The sequence below is a fragment of the Larus michahellis genome, chromosome 9 (assembly GCF_964199755.1).
Source record: "Larus michahellis chromosome 9, bLarMic1.1, whole genome shotgun sequence".
Lineage (NCBI taxonomy): Eukaryota > Metazoa > Chordata > Aves > Charadriiformes > Laridae > Larus > Larus michahellis.
The window spans coordinates 22485641-22503251 of NC_133904.1; the positions used below are offsets into that span (position 1 = coordinate 22485641).

The following is a 17611-nucleotide window of genomic DNA, read 5'->3' on the forward strand; positions in this document are numbered from 1 at the left end:
GGTCAGCGCTGTGACGTTGCCCGGCTGCCTGGTTTTAATTTTACTGGATGACACTGGTGTTGCTTGTCCCATGTTATTTGTCTCAGCCTTTGTGGGAACCTCTGTTAGGAATGGCTTGTGGGAGGGTGAAGAGGAAAACTGGCAGGCGTGAGAAAGGGTGTGCTGATGGACAAGGTCAGTCTGAAACCAGTGCTGGTTGTCCAGAAGGTCTTCTGCTGTCTATTCCTCTGCCCCTTGGGAAGCACTTGTGCGTGGTCTGGCTCGCTGGTAGCTGGCCTGGGCGCCATCCTGGCAGCAGCGTGCCCGAGCAACAGATACACTTTCTGCTCCCAGCCAAAGGAGCGAGCCTGGGGTTTGGTACAGGATCCTTACCAAGTACGGCAAGGTGGGGGCGATCTTCGGGTCCAACTTGCAGATTGGGCCATACTCCTCTTAGATATGGGTCGTGTGGCCTGCAGAGGACACCAATTTGGTGTCACAGGCTCTGTCTTGGTCACACTGAAGTGGGTCCCCGCCAGGCACGTGGCTTGGGGTTGCTCCTAGGAAGGATGGGGCAAATTGCCACCCTGAACAGTCCTCGATGCAACAACCCAGTGTAAGGAAGAGCCAGCTTTTAAGATGGGAGCCCCTTCAGCCTGTTTCTGCAGCGCCTTGTTCAGCGAGGCCAGGGTCCAGAGCCCACACCTGTGTACAGGGGAGGTGTCAGGACAGGGGAAAGGGAGCGTGCAAGGGCTGTGCTGCCCAAGCCATGTCTCTTGATGTGTGGAACTGCGCTGTCTCCTTCCAGCCCTTGTTTGTGTGGCCTCAAATGGGTTTTGGAGGTGGTGGGAAGCAGAGCACAGGCTGCTTTGCACTGACAGGTTTGGGGTATCTTGTAATTCCCAAGCGTAGTCCGCTTCATTCCTCTTGCCACAGGGAGGGCTGCCTTCATCTTCCCTTGCATCTGTGATCATAAATCCCCTCAGATATATGCGGAGGGAAAGGGACCTTTGGATTCTGCTCTGCAGTAAAGTGGGCCAGAAAGAGCTAGAAAGAGGTGGGGCTCTGTGTTTCGAGACAAGATGCAATAGCAGAAAAGTCTTTCCCTGGCACTCCCGGCAGGCAGAGGAGCTGTGCAAATGCTTCTGCTTTGGGGTACGCTGGAGATAATAAGCTCCTGAAGGGTTTCGCTGAAGGGCAGCTTCCCAGGTGTAGATCCATGATGTGGCCCTTCTGCCGCTGGAGCTGCAGGGGACAAGAGCACATTCCTCTCCTGGTGGCCCTGAGCCCCTTTCTGATCCCACCCCAGATAAGAACCTCCTGGGGCCTTCATGGAAAATAGGGGGTGTTTGTCAGAGACCTCAAGACCCTGGAGAAGGTGGCAGTTGTCAGCGGCGCCATGGCCAGGGCAGAGGTGGTATGAGGGCTGGGGGCGGGCGGTGGGCAGGCATGGTGTGTGTCTGCCAGTCTGCACTGCATGTTTGCATGGCTGCAGTGACATGCTTTCATCCCACCTCTGTGAACTAATTGCTCTTTCTTCCTTTCTGTGTTTTTTCTCTACACTCTCTGTAGCTGCCTGAAAATGCTCAACTTGTGGTGAGTCCCTCTCTCCAGTCCACATGCAAGGGGGAGCGGACCAGACTAGACTGGGGTTGGCAAAATCAAACCCACCAAACCCTAAAAAGGCACAAAGTCAAAGCCAACCCAGAGCTGTTTTAATGTTAGGACCGTGCTGAGGACCACATGCAATATTGGGGAGGGTGTGGGCTATGTCTGAGCGGCCGCATTAGGCCGAGCAATTCGGCTGATCTCTGAACTGACAGATGCAAAAGATGGATTTTAATCCTTTTCTATTTGGCTTACCATCTCCCCCAAACTGTTACGTCCGTGAGCAGATGATGTCTAATGGAGTTGGGCAGAGTCGGGACCAGGCTTGCCGAGCGTCTTGCAGGAATTCCTCATGCAGACGGTTACGAAGGGAAAACTCTGCACTGGGTATTCCCAGTGAGGGGAGGGGGCCAGTCGCTTCCTCGGAGAGTTTCCTCTGGAGAAGCACGGGCCTGTATCGTTAGAGAGGATGGAAAGATGTGTCCATGGAGTCCTCCTTAGTGACAGAGCCCCAGCTATAGAGCCCCTGTTTGGAGAGGGTGGGTGGGAGATGGCTCCTTTCCAAAAACCCTGCAGCTGCCAGCCAAAGGCGCAGGTGAACTGGCTTCTCCAGGAGAGAAGGGGCGGAAGGGTTGGGAGTAGCATTGCTCCAAGCCCAGTTTAGGCACATGTACGGTCTTATCAGGGTTTTGAAGTCTCAGCTGTAGTGTCCCAGCCTCAAGGTGTCCCATGGAGGTGTGCCCTCCCTCCCATGCGCCTTGGGGAATCCATGTGCCCAGTAAGCAGAGGACCAAGCGAAGTTTCAGATGAGGAGTTTGTAGGTCCCAGGGAGGGCCGATGGGTGGGAATTGCTATGGAGCAAGGTGACAAAGCCCGTGTGCGGCGAGGAATATCCTTGTTGGATGGGAGACTGACCTCCTCTGCCCTGCTCTCCATAGGCATTGCCTCCGATACCTCTGGCATCTCTGGCTTCTCTGTATGTCGTAGTCTGGGGCTGTTCTCTTGGGCATTGTCTGCATGCAGAGAGATCACGTTCTGTAATTGTCAGCCTGCCTTATTCTTTTATTTTGGTGTTTTGCCTCTGCCTGTCTGAACTGCCAGGACTTCCTTTCCTGAACCCTTCCCTGGACCTCTGAGTAACAGCCTAAAAAGACAGTCACAAGGAAAAACAGCCAGGAGTCAGTCAGCTCCCTTTGTTCGGTGCCCAAGGAAATGAGTGCTGCTCAGCCCTCTTCTTCCCTTACCCACTGCATGCGAAATCATAACTCGTGCATTTTCCATCCTCTCTCCCCATAACATTCCCCCTTTACTCACCATTGCCCAAGTCATGAAGGAAGGTGGCTGCTGTGGGAGAGAAATACTGTGACAGGTTAAAACAGGAGAGGGTGGCACATGGCCTGGGAGGAGAAAATGCAAGACCGGTCCCGGGGCGGGGGGGTGAGAGTGCCAGCCGTGCGGGGGAGCTTGGGTTGGATGGTGCTTCAGGCTGCAAACATGAGGCTGGGTGGGTAGTGATGGAGTCCTCACAGGTCGCTCCAAGCCCGTGTTCCTGCAAGGACAAGTGCTTTGCGTTTTCTCTCAGCTCAGCTCCAAACTGGGCCTGTTTAGGAATCTAAAGACAAAGCAGGGACGTTTAACTTCCCCTGGTCATCAGTCCGTGCAGGCCAGAGGAACACGTGGTGGGAGGTGGCCCTCTTGCTGTGGCTGTTTGAGCTCTCCATGTTGTAGGGTGTTTCGGTCTCCCCAGCAGACGGTCTGTGCTGGCAGGCTTCGCTCATGGGGGTGCGGTGGTCACCCATGACTTTTGCACCCCGTAGAAAGGCTCGTGCATCCAGGGACAAGCACTTTCTGGGGTGCGAGTGAGAACAAATCTGTTCCTCCAGCTCTGAGAGGACAGAAGTGTAATGCCGACATTTCAGAGCCACGAAGGACCCAAGGGAAAATAATTTGGAGAAGTTGTTACAGTGTTTTTTGAAAGTTTTATTGTCTGGCTGTTGGTAAAAGATGCTTGTAGGAAAAAATGGTCTTCGCATACTCACATCCGCTCTTGCTGCTTAGCCAGGCGTCCCTTCCACCAGCCTGAAACGGTGGTCCAGGCATCACCCAGGCTTCTCTGGAGGTGGCTGTAATGGCAGAAGGAGAAAGACACGTAGCTCAGGAGCAGAACTCGCACAGAACAAACACCTTTCTTCTGTGCAGGGGATTCCTGACAGTGGGCTAGAAAGGTAGATGTGCCTTAAATGCCGAGTGACTCTGTAGGAAGCCAGCAGGACTAGAAAACCTGGGCGACTGCTTTCAGTGTATCCCACAAGTGAAACCACCACTCGTCACGGTTCAGCTGCGATGGGCGTTTTTCTCCCCACCTCAGCCTCCACTATCCATCCTTCTTGCTTCCCCTAATCCCCAGGCGCTGCGCACCTCCCTTGCATCGGATGGGGGAAGAAGCAGGGGTTCTGCATATCGGCACTGAATGATTTATGTGGGGTGGAAGCTCTGATTATTGTGAAAGGTTCAGTAAAGAAACCTGGTCCCTGAGCCGAGGTCTCTTTGGAACTTGTCTTTTAGTGAACGGTGGTGAAAACCGTGTGTCTTGTAGCTGGGAAGAGCAGCCAGGGCTCGCTGTCCCAGTCCGCTCCCTCCGGGGTTCGGACAGAGGGAACGGAGCATCTGGATCCTTGTTTTCCCGCCTTCCTAGATGGCTCCTTGTGTTCCTGCCCCAGTCGAGCCTCGGGAGGGAGACAGCCCGTCTCCCAGCACTCAGGGGGGCTGCACCCTGCTGTCATCCACAGCCTTTGGGCAGTGGGACCCCCCCCTCCAGCGTGCAGCTGACTTGCCTTTGCTGGTCGGTCAGACCAGGCTGGTGGTGCCAGCCATCCACCAGCATCCGCCGACCTTTCCAACTGACGGCGGGTCTCTCTGGGCCTGGGGCTGGGCACACAGAGGTGCTGTTGCATGTGGCTGAGCAGAGGGAAGCCCAGGGCGGTGGGGGACCTTCCCGGGGTGCCGGGCGCGGGGCTAACTTGCCTTGTCCTTTGTGCCCCAGGTGCTGCTGCTTCTTTAAGAGGAAACGGAAGAAGACGGCTCAGCGTCACAAGTGACCGGTGCCTCCTGGGCCTTGCAGGGACCACTGCGCCTGCAGCTCCTGCCCTGTCTCACTGGAAGGGGCTTCTCTTTAGGGGGGAGGAGGAGGCATAGGAGGAAGAGAGAAAAAACAAAACAAAACAAAACAAAAAGTGACATTTTAAACCAAAAAAAAGAAGAAAACGTTCCAAAACAAACCACTCTGGGGTGGATCTGCTGAATGGTCGCCCTCGTTCACTCCAAGCCTGAAGCTCCTTTTGGGACCAGGACTGTGGCTGGCTCAGGTCTTGGTCGCCCTGGGAGGGGGGCTGGCTGGCTGACCCTCCTTCCCGTTGTTTACGGCGAAGGCATCGTTCACGCAAACCTGAGGACTGTGCTTAGTTCCTGCTCACTTTCCTCCCCCCCTCCCCTGCGCTCTCTGCTCCTCCGTCCTCCTCCCTCCTTAATTAAGCAAAGAAATACCGTAGTAGGCTCGACTGGCTGTCGAGAGGGCAGGAGGACGCGGTGCGGGCAGGAGAGTTGCCTGGGAGAAGGGCCTGACTGTAAGAGACAGGTTCCCTTTTTGGCTCCTTGGGAACAGTTACACTGTAATGTGCAAGCTGTGAGAAATTTGCAATCTACTGTTCCAGTTAGGTTTTTTTTCCGGCTCCCTTGACACCTCCCTCCTCTGACGGTAACAGAGCAATGTGGATTGTTTTAAAGAAGCTGACGTCGTTGCACTTTTTATTATTTTTAGCATTTACAGATGCACATTGTATCTGTGGATCTCTGCGTGGCCACACGGTGCCAGCGCAGACAGACATTCAGCTGGGAAGACGGTGGGGTGCAAAGAATGCCCTGCAGTGGGGATGTCGATGACATCCCCACGACCCTCGTGCCAGTCTGGGGTTCCCAACGCCTGCCTTGGGCCATGCGCTGAGGAAAGCATACTTGAATTTTCAATCACCCTTCCTAGCTGCCGGTGAATGTCCCTACCATGGTTTCCTACACCGTGCCTGACCCAACTGGCCGGGAGACACAAGGCTGTAGCCCAGCGTTGGCAGGAGGGAGCGGCATCAGCTTTGCTGAGCCGGGGGAGTTTGTGCTGGCTTAAGAGGTAGATCTGGATTAAGGTGATGGGGAGGCAGCTGTTTCCCAAAAGCATTTCCCAAAACCAAGTTCCTTGGTGTGGGCAACCAGGCAGCCTTCTCGAATCCCTCCGGTAGGGTGGTTGTGAACACGTACCTTCCGCAAGAAAGCATTAGCAGGAGCGAAGCTTCCCCAGCAGGGGAGAGGATACTTCACTGCCTTAACACTGATTTCATCTCCAGATGAAGGTCAGATAGGTTTGACTGGAATAGCCTTCACGTCCTCTCTGCGAGCGTGGGTCTGGGACACGTGGGACGCCATCGCAGCCTGCAGGAGAAGCCACGGTTCTCACACACCGCTTTTGAGCCAAACCAATAACTAGCAAAGGGCTTGGGGCGCTTTGCACACATGTTAAAAAAAAAAAAAAAAAAAACCAACAAAAAACTTGCATCCTGCTGCAGCATTTCCAGACTTGAAGGAGGCTGAGGCTGCCCAGGCGTTACCGCAGACGTGGCAGGGCTCTGGGAGAACTCGAGCAGCTTTTGGGGAGGTTGTGAATAGGTTCCTTGTACTTTGTCTTTCCACGTGTGACACCTGACCAGGCTGGGACTGTTCACTTGAGGAACTTCGCTTGTCATAAACTTGGGCCTGGGTCACCCCACATTCCCCAGACAGCATGAAGGGATGAAAGGGAGAGACTAGATCTCATTATCTTTTATTCTTTTAATGACGATCTGCGTAGCTTGGAGTTCGTGGAGCAGCACTCACGAGAGGGTTGGTTCCCCTGGCTGGGCAGAAGCAGGTGTAGGGTGCAGGAGATCATCCTGGGCAGGGAGCTTCTGGCCTTGCTCTTCCTGCATCCCCAAAGCAGGGAGACACTGGTGTGGTCTTGCTTCCTTGCCAGGATCCCCGTAGGGCGTCTCTTCGCCATTCTCCGCTGTGTTCTCTCCACGCCTTATCCTGACGAGCGCGGCTGGGAGGTGCAGAGCTCTTCACTCGCATGCCCACCGGGAGATGTGTGCACCCCCCTTCTCCTTCTGCAAAGCGCTTTCCTCCAGCCATGCTGTGGGCCAGGGCAGGAAGGGGACCGCTCACCTTTGCTCTCTCGTCCCCTTCTGCCAGAGCAAGGATCAGGACTGTGGCTACGTTCCACGCTTCTCTTTTCAAACTCCTCCGCTGCCAGTGGCCCCCAGGAGCCCAGTGTCTCTGGTACAGGCGTTCCCCTCTCCGCTGTAGGAAACCATGGTTTGGCGTCTTGGGAGGGGAGAAAGGGGCACAGGCGCTCCCTGGGGAGCCGTCCTGCCCACTGCAGATGGAGCCGGGCCCCGAGACACTTCTGTTGCTGCCCTCCTAAGCCCCACTAAGTGCCTGTCACCAGAACTCAATTCCTTCTGCATCTCCTGCCGTGTTTGGTCATTCCTCGCTGCCTCCGGTCATGGAGCAGCTTGTAGTTGCAGCATATGTAAGTGTTTGCAGGGTGAGGGAGGGCGGGGGGGAAAAGGGGCCATCTCAACAGTTTTTGTTCTTAATTTTTTTTGGTTTTTTTTTTTGTTTTTTGGTTTTTTTTTAAAGTGAATGTATTTGATTGTTTAGAAACTTTCCTGACCTTGTTTTCAAGTGGGTCGGTTTGAAAGCTATTTCACCGTGACCCACTACCGCTTCTCTCTGGAGATACGATGTTCTTTTAATCCTACGATGATGTGTTTGTAGGGGAGGACTGTCCCCCCACGGCATGCTGGTAATGCTCACTTGTACCAAGCCCTCTTGCACTATAATCGTACGTTGGACTCTTCAAAAGGGCAAAAATGTGGGGTGGGTGGGTTGTTTTTTTTTTTTAAAAAAAAAGGAAAATAAAGCAGGTTAACAGCAAGTCCTGTGCTTGAGGAAACCGCTGTCCCCAGGGAGCTCGGAGGTAACTAGGAGACACAAGCCAGACTGAGCCAGCCATGCTGTGGTAGGAAGCAGGGCATTAAGCCTACCTGGGCAAACTCTCCTCTCCTCACCAGAAGTTCGTTAGTAGCTGGGAGATGTGGGGGCGCAAGGGGAGGGCTCTTGGGCCCACGCGGCGGGGGGCGCCCGGCGCTGTGCTGGCCTTCCCGATGTAGCTCTCCCACAGTGTGGCCCACCAACGTTGCGATGCAGTCTTCTGAGGTATCAAGTGAGATGATTATTATTTTTTTTTTCAATAAAACATTGCACTGCTGCATTGTTCTCCATGAACAGACGTATTTATTACCTCCTCCTGACCACATCACTTGTATTTTCTTTTCCTTTACTTCAGTCAGGCTCGGCTGGTAGCCCTCTTCTCCTCTGAGAAGCTCTGAGCCCTCCTTTGAGGGGACAGTGCACGGTGTGGGAACTTACTTACAGGACCTTCTCACCACTTTGTGCTTTACAGCCATGGATGGTTCAGCCCCACAGAGCTTGGCCGAGGCACGGTGGCACCAATTTCTCTTCTCCCTCTGCTTGTATGTTCCCACTTCGAGCATTGTGGGGAGCAGAATGGGCCAAACCATTAGTTCCTTGGAACACAAAGATGTGAACCACACCAAAACCTGCTCTCGCGTGGTCCCCGTGTCTCTGGAATAGAGCTGTAGGCATCAAGCGTGCCTTCCCCAGGTGGAAGGGCACAGCGAGGGGCCTCAGCTCCAGATGAATCCCTTGGCACATGCCATGGCAGCAGCCGTGCCAGCGGAGAGGAAGGTGGCAGTGACCCAGTGACCCAACCATTGCAGCCTTGAGTGCCACCTCCCTGTGTCTCTGCCCACTCCCCGGGCTCTTGTGTAGAAAGGTACAGCACTGTGCCGCTTCCGTGGAATCAACCACCAGGATTGCGAAGTTTTCCCATGTGCAAATAGCTGCTGGTTATTTATTCCCAGTACAGAGAAAAGCATTCAAGATATTAGGCAAACGTACCACCTTATAAAAGCAGCTTTTACTGTATCTAGACAGGGAGAGCACCTGCAGCGCAACTCCCGCTCTTAGAAACGGCTTCACACTGGGATCTTTGTCAGGACGCTTTTTCTCCCTGCATTTCCCAGCCTTAACACAATATTTTTAGCGTGAACTTTCATTTCCTGTTCCCAAAAATTAGTCTTGGGACTTCTCGCTCTCTACAACTCCCTGAAAGGAGGGTGTAGCCAGGGGGGTCGGTCTCTGCTCACAAGGAACAGGTGATGGGACAAGAGGAAACGGCCTCAGGTTGCGCCAGGGGAGGTTTAGGATGGATAGTAGGAAAAATTTCTTCACCAAAAGGGTTATCAAGCATGGGAACAGGCTGCCCGGGGAAGCGGTGGAGTCGCCATCCCTGAGGTATTTAAAAGCCAGGCAGACGTGATGCTGAGGGACGTGGGTTAGTGGTGGTTTGTGCAGTGTTGGGTCGATGGTTGGACTCGATAATCTTAAAGGTCCCTTCCAACCTCGACAATTCCATGATGGGCACCTGCAATGCTGCACACACTTCTGTGTGTGCCACTTTCAGCCTGGCCACAGCTGGTATTTCACAGAAATCTGTGTCTCTGATGAAGGCCGTTCTCCTCTCTCATCCTTTTCTTTAGCTCTATCACACAGCCTCGCCCCGCTCTTCAGTCTTGCCCAGGGAAAGGAGCCGGCGGGGGGGAGTCACAGAGGCCCCTCTCCCGCTGTGCCCTCAGGCCAAGACTCCACCTTTGCAGCGGAGCGGGGGGGCGCTGCAGCAAGGGCAAAGGCCGCACCCTCCTGCTGCCGGACCCGGAGCTGCGAAGGGCCCTGGGGCCGCCGAGCTGTCATTTACTGTATCCGTTTAACGTCCCCGCCCCCGCCCCGGGCTGTCGCCGTTCTACCGCCGGGGACACAGACCCTCCGCCGCTCCCCGCCGGCGGCGCGCGCCCCCTCAGCGCCCCCAGCGGCCGCCGCGCGCGCCTGCCCACCCCCTCGCAGGCCGCCGCCCGCGCCCATTGGCCGGCGCCGCCCTCGCGGCCCCGCCCCGCCTCCTCCGCGGCAGCCAATCATCGCGTCGTCCCGCTCCTGATTGGCCGGCGCCGCGGCTGCCGAGCGAGGGGCAACGTGGCAGCCGCCCGGCGGCTCGCAGCGGTGCCGCCCCCTCGACACCCCCCACTCCCCCCCTTTTTCCCCGCGGCCGTTGGTCGCGCCCGGGCGGCTGGAGCGGGCGGGCGGGCGGGCGGGGCGCGCGGCGGGCGCGTACCACTGCGCGGCGGGGGCGGGGGGGCGCGGGGGGCGCGGCCGGATGCAGGCGGCGCGGCGGGCTCTGTGGCCGGGCTGCGAGCGGCGCAGGATGAAGGTGCTGGTGGCGGCGGCGGCGCTGGGCGCTGCCTTCCTGCTCCTGCTGCCCGCCGCCTCGCGGGCCGACGAGCGCAAGAAGGGACCCAAGGTCACCGCCAAGGTCGGCGGGGAAGGGCCTGGGCGGGCCCGGCTGGGGCGGGGGAGGCCTGGGGAGAGCGGGCCCGGCTGGGCCTGGGGGGGCCCTGGAACGGGGGGAGGCTAGGGGTGAGGTGTCCTGGCGTGAGGCTGGGCCGGATGGGGTGGGGAGGGCCTAGGATGAGCGGGGCCCGGATGGAGCGGGGGGACACAAAGGAGACCTGGGGTGAGGGGGGCATGGATGGGTTGAGGGGGGCCTGGGGCGATGGAGGCCTGGGGTGAGGGGTCCTGAGGTGAGGGGGGGCCAGATGGGGTGGGGGGGGCCTGGGATGAGAGGGACGCGGATGGCGGGGGACACGAAGAAGACCTGAGAGTGGGGAAGCCTCGGGTGAGGGGGGCATGGATGAGAGGGGCCCGGATGGAGGGGGGGACAAAGGAGACCTGAGGGGAGAGAAGCCTGGGGTGAGAGGGGTCTGGGGCGATGGAGGCCTGGAGTGAAAGAGGCCCGGATGGTGTGGAGGAGGCCCGGGATGAGAGGGGACCTGGGGTGAGGGGAGCCCGGGTGGGGTGGGGGAGGCCTGGGGTGAGGGAGATCCAGCTGGGGTCGGGAGGAGCTGAGGTGAGGAGGGCCCAGGTGAGGTTGGGGGCCTGGGGTGAAGGAGACCTGGGGCAAGGGGGGCCCGGGTGGGGTGGGGGAGTGGGGTGAGGGGGCCCTTGAGAAGAGGGGGAGGCCCAGATTTGGGGGGGGGGGGGGGCTGTGTCAGAAGGAGGCCTGAGGTGAGGGGAGGCCTGGGGTAAGGGGGACACAGCTGGGGGGGGAGCTGAGGTGAGGGCGGCCCAGCTGGGGTTGGGGGTCTGGGGTGAGAGGGTCCTGAGGTGAGGGGAGACCCAACCTGGGGGAGGGGGGTGGGTGCTGGGGCGAGGGGGGCCTGGATGGGGTGGGGGGTGCTGGGGTGAGGTGGGCCTGAGGTGAGGGGGCCCGGATGGGGTGGGGGGTCTGGGGTAAAGGAGGCCTGGGGTGAGGGGGACCCATCTGAGGTGAGGGAGGCCTGGGGTGAAAGAGGCCCAGATGGGGTGAGGGGGACCTGGATGGGGGTGGGGGGGTGAGGGGCTGGGGGGGGAAGGCCCAGTGAGTTTAGGCCTGGTGAGTCAGTCTCAGGGGCGGGTGGGGGTTTGGCCCTGCAAGGTGAGGCTGGCTTTGGTGATGGCCCCCTCCAGCTTACCTCCACCCCCCCAAGGTATTCTTCGACCTGCGGATTGGTGAGGAGGATGTGGGCCGTGTCGTCATTGGGCTCTTTGGCAAGACAGTGCCCAAGACGGTGGAGAACTTTGTGGCGTTGGCCACTGGAGAGGTGAGGGGCCGGCAACTGCCTGGCTGGGCCTCACCCGGCCCCCTGGGACACAGGCAGCTCATCCGTCCCTTTGCCTCATTCCGTTTTCTCTCGCCCCACCCCTAGAAAGGATTCGGCTTCAAGGGCAGCAAGTTCCACCGTGTGATCAAGGACTTCATGATCCAGGGAGGAGACTTCACCCGTGGAGATGGCACTGGAGGTAATTTGTCCCACACCACCCCAGGGATCCAGCTGCTGTCTTGAAGGGAGACAGCAGCCACGCTCCCAACCCACGGCCCAACTTCCCCCTGGGGACCAGTGTGGAGCTGGAGCTCGGTACCACAGTGGGGACGGGTGGGCACACAGCTCATAGAGACCTGGGCTCGAAGCAGAGCTTGCTGCTGGGGTGGGACGGGCACAGTGAGAATTCTGAATGTTACCTGTGTAGCTGTATCCTCTGCCCCAGGAGGACCTGGAGCTCCTCACTGAGAAAACTTCCCTCTGCAGCAGCTGGTGCCTCTGCCAGGCGTCCTGACTGCCATGACACATTTAGTCCGGTAGCAGCAGAGTTCAAACTTTCCACCACCGCTTAGCAAACATTAGCAGTGTTGGTGATGTCAGTATTTGGGCTTGTAAGCTCTTATCAGGTCTGCTGTCCTGCAGCCTCCTGCTCTAGTCCCCTGAGGGCGTGATCCCTCCTGCCCAGCTCACAGGGTGCTTTTAGCTCCCTCCAGTAGCAGGTAGCTCACGGTTCCCTGCAGCCCTGCGGGGTTGGTAGTTGGTCCTCCCTCTAGATGCGCTCATTCACCCCACCCAGCCTGTGGAGAGAGCCGCCATCATCACCCCTACCCTGACGCTTTCCCATGAGAGCAACACAGCCTTTTTTTTCCTCCCCCTTAGGAAAAAGTATCTACGGGGACCGCTTCCCCGATGAGAACTTCAAGCTGAAGCACTACGGCCCTGGCTGGGTGAGCATGGCCAATGCCGGCAAGGACACCAACGGCTCCCAGTTTTTCATCACCACGGTGAAGACGCCGTGGCTGGACGGCAAGCACGTGGTGTTCGGCAAAGTGCTGGAGGGCATGGTAAGGGGGTGATGGATTAACAAGGGGAGAGTGGGACAGGGCAGGTGCTGCCCAGGGGGCTGACAGGGGGCAGAGCGCTGTGGAGGATGGTTTGGGAGGTGCCTTCTGGGACAGGGATTGCACCGAGCCGGCACTGCCCGTGCCCCGCGTTGCCCCGCACTCATGCCTCTGCTGTCCCCAGGACGTGGTGAGGAAGGTGGAGAACACCAAGACAGACAGCCGGGACAAGCCCCTGAAGGATGTTGTCATCGCTGACTGCGGCACCATCGAGGTGGAGAAGCCATTCGCCATCGCCAAAGAGTGATCCACCCTCCGGGCTCCACAACACGGCAAGGGGCCCGGCCGCGAAGGGCCACGGGCCTGGGGCTGCCCCGCTCCCCCGCCGTGCATTCCCTGCTGTCCCCGGGGTGGGTGAGCAGCAGCAGAGCCGCCGTGCCCTACTGCCTGGCCTCCCCTGGCACCTTGCCGCCTTCCAGCGGGCAGGACGGGGCGCTGGCTCCTCTTCCCATCACTTTTGTAAGAAGCACATGCACCAATAAATGTGACCAATGTGTTTTTTAAAGGGTCACCTCTCTTCTGCTCTCGGAGGGGGCAGGTCACAGCATCCCCCGACCCTCACACCCCCTTCTTTCAGGTTTTGTTAAGCCGAGAGGGGCAGTTTGCTTTGCGCAATTACAGAGCACAATAATCTTTTGCCAGTCAAGCCCGAGTGATTTATTGCACCGAAGGCTGGATGCTGAGGGGTTTTTCCGGCATGGTTCAGCCTCTGAGGGCTCCTACCACAACCGCCAACCAGCCGGCAGAGGCACTGTGGGTGGCGGTGGGTGAGCAGCGCTGGCCTGGAGACCAGCTGTGCCCCCCACCCTGCCCCTTGGCTTCTCCCACCTATTTTTCCTGCCCCATCCCAGCTCCAGCTGCCGCACGGGAGGTTGTTTTTACTGCAGGGCTCCTTCCTACTGCTGCCCCGGGTGCTGGGTGGGTGCTCAGGACCCCGGCAGGCTGGGGGCTCGAGGTGCTGCCTGGTGGGGGCCGCAGCTCAGGGGGATGTAGAGGCCCTGCAGGACCCCCCTGAGGACAGTGTCAGGGAGCAGGTCTGCAAGGAAAGGGGGGAGCTGGAGCGCTTTTGTTTCCCTCCCAGGCCCCATTAATGAAAAAACACGTTTTGGGGGCTCTTGGGGACCAGCACCCGCGGTGCCGCTCCTTACCGGTGCCTGGTGGCTGCGCGTAGGGGTCAGTGCAGAAGCCGACGACGGGCCGCTGGGAGGGCAGGGGGCCAGTGCTGCCACGGGAGAGGGGATATCGGCACCTGGGGTCACCTGGCTGCGTGCCAGCTCCCTGCCAGTCCCCATCGTCCCCAACCCAGTGTCTTGGGGTGCTGCATGCGGGTGAGGGGAGTGGGACACCATGCCAGATAAACTCATCTACTCACGGGGGGCTGGTGGCCTTGGGGTCCTGCTGGCAACGCCGCACCTTCAGGAAGTCCAGCACGTCCTGGGGCAGCTCCTCGTTGTGGTACAGGACACCCTGCCGTGCACCGGGGGGGGGGAGTCAGCACCCCAAAAAACCCACCCCCAAAGGCAGAGCCGGCCGGCACCTTACCCGTATGTAGAGCTCCAGGCCCTGCCGGCGCTGCTCCAGCACTTTGGGCATCCAGTTGGGGACACGGCGCGGGGGGAAGTCGGGGACCTTGCAGGTCTTCTTGATCTAGGGTAGAGCATGGGGGGACACCATGGACCATGGAGGAGGAGGCTGGTCCCCACCGGCGCTGGGGAGCTGGTGTCCCCTCTGCGTGTCACCCCCCCCCCCCCCGTGGTGCCGGGGGGTCTCACCCGCTTGTGCAGCGCCTGGAACTCGCTGTAGCGCTTCGCCACCGTGTGCCGCCGGCCATTGCACAGCACTTCCACCCTGAACACCTGTGCCGCAGGTAAGCCATCACGGCCTCCATCCTCATCCTCATCCTCCTCCTCCTCCCAGGGCAGGCAGCCACCTCCACCACCACCCCCTTCCCCTGCACTCCCCACTCCAAGGGAGGGTACCTGGGGACCGCCAACCCCTGGGTCAGAGGGGGAAACCACCCCCCCCCACCTCCTCAACCTCCCCCCAGGGAAGGTTGGGACTCCCGGGGGACACTCAGGGATCTCCAGTTCCCCCCACTCCCCAAATCTCCACACACACCACCACCACCCCCACCACCCTCCCTCCCACTCCTGGGGCGGGTGGGAGCACCACAGGGCAGGCAGGGATCCCTGGGGACACTCAGGGACCCTGCAGGTGGGGGCACACAACCCCCCCAAACCAAGGGGACAAGCAGGGACACCCAGGAGCAGACAGGGGCTCGCTGCCACCACCAAGGGTGAGTGAAGTTCCGCCCCCCCCCAAGCCAGGGACATCCCCTACCTTTCAAGGCTATAGGGTCCCCAAGGCAGGGACCTCCACCCCTGGTGGCACAAGGGGATCTCTGGGACAGGGACAGTCTCCCCCCACATCAAGGGCAGAGAGTCCCCTCCGGGGGGGGTTGGAGGGGGGGGGGGCAGTTCTGGACTTCCACCCTCAGGCCGGGGGGGACCCTGGGGACAGCTGGGAACATCCACCCTCCTGAGAAAAGTGGGACCACCCATCCCGGTGGCAGACAGGGATTGTCATCCCCAAGGGCAGATGGGGACACCCACCTAATCCCTAGGGACAGAGGGGACGCCACCCCACCCCACCCCCTCCCATGGGCCAGGGGACACCCACCCCCACACACACCCCCCCATACACACACTCCCTTCCTCCACCACCCCCCCACCCCACCCCCATTTCAGGGGAAGCGAGCGCTTCCACAGGTACCCGCTGTGGCTCTGCACCCCGGGGATGGGGATGATACCCACCCACCCCTGGCACAGGCAGCGGTATCTGGGGGCAGGACACAAGGGAGATGGGACAGACAGAGGTCTCCTACCCTGGGACCGGTGGGGACATCCCTACCTCCCCCAAGTCCCTCCCCCCGCCCCGGGGCAGATGGGACCCCCTGGGAGCTGGAGGACACCCCTTCCCTGGGACATACAGGACCCCCACCCCGGGGTTTTGGTGGGGCAAGTAGAGCCCTCCAAACCGTGGGGCACCCTGGGGATGACAAGGACACCCTGCAGACAGAGGGGAGCCCTCCTTGCCGGGGACAACCCTTCCCACCCCTTTCACAGGTAGAGTCCCCACCCCCACCCCCGCCCACCCTGTCTCCAGGCAGGGACTTTCACTCCTGGGGCATGTGGGGGACACCCGGGAGTGGGGTGGGGGAAGGAATTTGGGGACATCCCATCCCCAGGGCAGATGGGGACACGCAGACCCCTGGGGCAGACAGGGGTACGCGAGGCCCGACAGGGCCATGTCGTCCGTCCCCCCCCCGCCCCCAACTCTCTGGGGCCGGAGGGGACCCCTGGGCCAGGGAAACCCCCACACACACACTTCAAGGGCAGAGAGATTCCCAGGCTGTGACCGCTGGGCGCAGGCAGGGACCTCCAACCCCTGGCCCGGGTAGGACTGGGACCTCCTGCCCTCTGGCAGATGGGGACACCCAGGCCAGACAGGGACCCCTGGGGCAGATGGGACCCCAGGGAGATGGGACAGAGCCCCCCGCACCCCCAAGGACAGGAGGAAACACCACCACCCCCCACCAACAACCACCACCTCCCCTGACCTCGGGCAGGTGGGGACACCCCGGGGCAGGCAGGGACCCCCCCCACCCACTGGGGCCAGAGGGGACACCCGGGCAATGCCTCCCCACCCTCGTTAAAGGTAGAGGGGTGTCCCTGCCGGCAGAGACCCTTGGGGTCAGGCAGGGACCAGCATCCCCCAAGAAAGATGGTGGCACCCTGGGGCAGACTGGGACACCCCTACTCCACTGGGGCCAGAGGAGACACACATCCACACACACACCCCCCACAGGGCAGAGGAACACCCCCACTTTCAAGGGCAGAGGGTGCCCCTGGCAGGGACCACCCCCTCCCCAGGGCAGATGTGGGGGCCCCTGGGGACACCTGGGGACCTCCAGCCCCAGGGGCAGAGGGAGACACCCTCCCTCCTGGGCAGGTGGGACCCCCCCGGGGGTAGTCATGGACCTTCACCCCCCACCCAGAGCAGACAGGGACCTCCAGCCCCTGGGGCAGGTTGGGGCACCCCCGAGGCAGGCAGGGACCCCTGGGGACAGGCAGTGACCTCCAACCGCTTGGGAAAAGTGCGACCACCATCGCCAACCCCTCCCCAGGGCAGGCAGGGACCGCCACACACACCCCCCGCCCCCCCCCCAGAGGAGATGGGGGCACCCTGGGGCAAGCGGGAGCCAGGGGACCCCCTCGGAGCCAGGGGAGGGTCCCCGGGCCAGGGACTCCCCCCTTCCTCTTTCAAGGGCAGAGGGTGGCCCTGGCAGGGACCCGTGTCAGGCAGAGACCTCCTCCCCCGGGGCATGTGGGGACCCCCGGGGACACTTGGGGACCTCCGACCCCTGGGGCAGAGGGAAACACACACACACCCACGCCCCCCCCCCCCCACGGGGGAACGGGGGACATCCAATCCCCGGGGCAGGTGGGGACACCCCGGGGCAGGCAGGGACCCCCCAACCCCCCGGAGCCAGAGGGGACCCTCCGACCAGTGACCCCCTCCTTTCAAAGGGCCTGTGGGGTGTGTCCCCCCCCACCGGCAGGGACCCCCGGGGACGCTTGGGGACCTCCACCCCCCGGGGCAGAGGGAAGCACACACACGCTGCAGGTCGGGACCCCTTGGGGACAACCAAACCTCCCCCCTCGGATCCAGAGACAACCCCCCGCCGTGGCCCGCGGACGCCCCTCACCGTGTGCGCCGTGTCGGGGCTGCGCGGGGGCTCTGCCGCCGGGATGGAGACGGCGATCATGCTGCCGGCCCGACGCCGCCCGGCCGCGGGGGGAGCGGGGGGGCCGCGCCGCTGTCACCTCCGGCAGCGGGGACAGCCCCGCTCCGGGACAGCCCCGGCCACCGCGGGGTGACACGGGGCGGGGCCGGCAGCCCCCCAGGGAGGGGTCCTGCAGCCCCAGCTCCAAACCCGGCGCTGTTGAAGGGGGGGATGCAGTGGGGTGGCGGAGCCTGGAGGTC

At 60.7% G+C, this 17611-nt stretch overlaps 3 protein-coding genes across 9 annotated transcripts in view; 2 read left to right on the forward strand and 1 right to left on the reverse strand.

The window, feature by feature from the left end:
- Positions 1-6149, forward strand: part of CSNK1G1 (casein kinase 1 gamma 1) — a 110466-nt gene extending 104317 nt beyond the window's left edge. For 3 of the 6 annotated variants that reach the window (XM_074599640.1, XM_074599641.1, XM_074599642.1), the window contains 2 exons: positions 1552-1575; positions 4631-6149. In XM_074599640.1, coding sequence (XP_074455741.1) covers positions 1552-1575; positions 4631-4685 — 79 coding nt within the window. In that variant the 3' untranslated portion in view covers positions 4686-6149. The remainder of the gene's footprint in view (positions 1-1551; positions 1576-4630) is intronic. The other 3 variants (XM_074599643.1, XM_074599644.1, XM_074599645.1) reach the window with 1 other exon arrangement.
- A 3746-nt stretch (positions 6150-9895) lies between these two features.
- PPIB (peptidylprolyl isomerase B) lies at positions 9896-13070 on the forward strand. The gene is made up of 5 exons (XM_074599646.1): positions 9896-10117; positions 11331-11444; positions 11550-11643; positions 12324-12508; positions 12690-13070. Exons 1-5 carry the CDS (start codon positions 9962-9964, stop codon positions 12810-12812), a joined length of 672 nt encoding a protein of 223 aa, XP_074455747.1. The 5' UTR covers positions 9896-9961; the 3' UTR covers positions 12813-13070.
- A 137-nt stretch (positions 13071-13207) lies between these two features.
- Positions 13208-17528, reverse strand: SNX22 (sorting nexin 22). Of its 2 annotated transcripts, XM_074599648.1 has the most exons (6): positions 17334-17524; positions 14338-14421; positions 14108-14212; positions 13938-14032; positions 13714-13787; positions 13208-13601 (listed from the first exon to the last, which is right to left on the reverse strand). In XM_074599648.1, the coding sequence occupies exons 1-6, from the start codon at positions 17391-17393 to the stop codon at positions 13492-13494; spliced, it is 528 nt and encodes a 175-aa protein (XP_074455749.1). In that variant the 5' UTR covers positions 17394-17524; the 3' UTR covers positions 13208-13491. The 2 variants fall into 2 exon arrangements, with proteins under 2 accessions (XP_074455749.1, XP_074455750.1); XM_074599649.1 differs by lacking the exon at positions 14338-14421 and having other exon boundaries at positions 17334-17528.
- Positions 17529-17611: the final 83 nt, after the last annotated feature.

What these genes read in the sequence shown, in the direction of transcription:
- SNX22 (XM_074599648.1), bottom strand. Translation starts at nt 17,393, where the DNA reads ATGATCGCCGTCTCCATCCCGGCGGCAGAGCCCCCGCGCAGCCCCGAC. An exon ending in CCCAAGGCCACCAGCCCCCC is followed by an intron (nt 13,788 to 13,937) that starts GTGAGTAGATGA and finishes CTCCCGTGGCAG; the next exon opens with CACTGGCCCCCTGCCCTCCC. An exon ending in CGCGCAGCCACCAGGCACCG is followed by an intron (nt 13,602 to 13,713) that starts GTAAGGAGCGGC and finishes CTTTCCTTGCAG; the next exon opens with ACCTGCTCCCTGACACTGTC.
- PPIB (XM_074599646.1), top strand. Translation starts at nt 9,962, where the DNA reads ATGCAGGCGGCGCGGCGGGCTCTGTGGCCGGGCTGCGAGCGGCGCAGG. An exon ending in GACCCAAGGTCACCGCCAAG is followed by an intron (nt 10,118 to 11,330) that starts GTCGGCGGGGAA and finishes CACCCCCCCAAG; the next exon opens with GTATTCTTCGACCTGCGGAT. An exon ending in GCAAAGTGCTGGAGGGCATG is followed by an intron (nt 12,509 to 12,689) that starts GTAAGGGGGTGA and finishes TGCTGTCCCCAG; the next exon opens with GACGTGGTGAGGAAGGTGGA.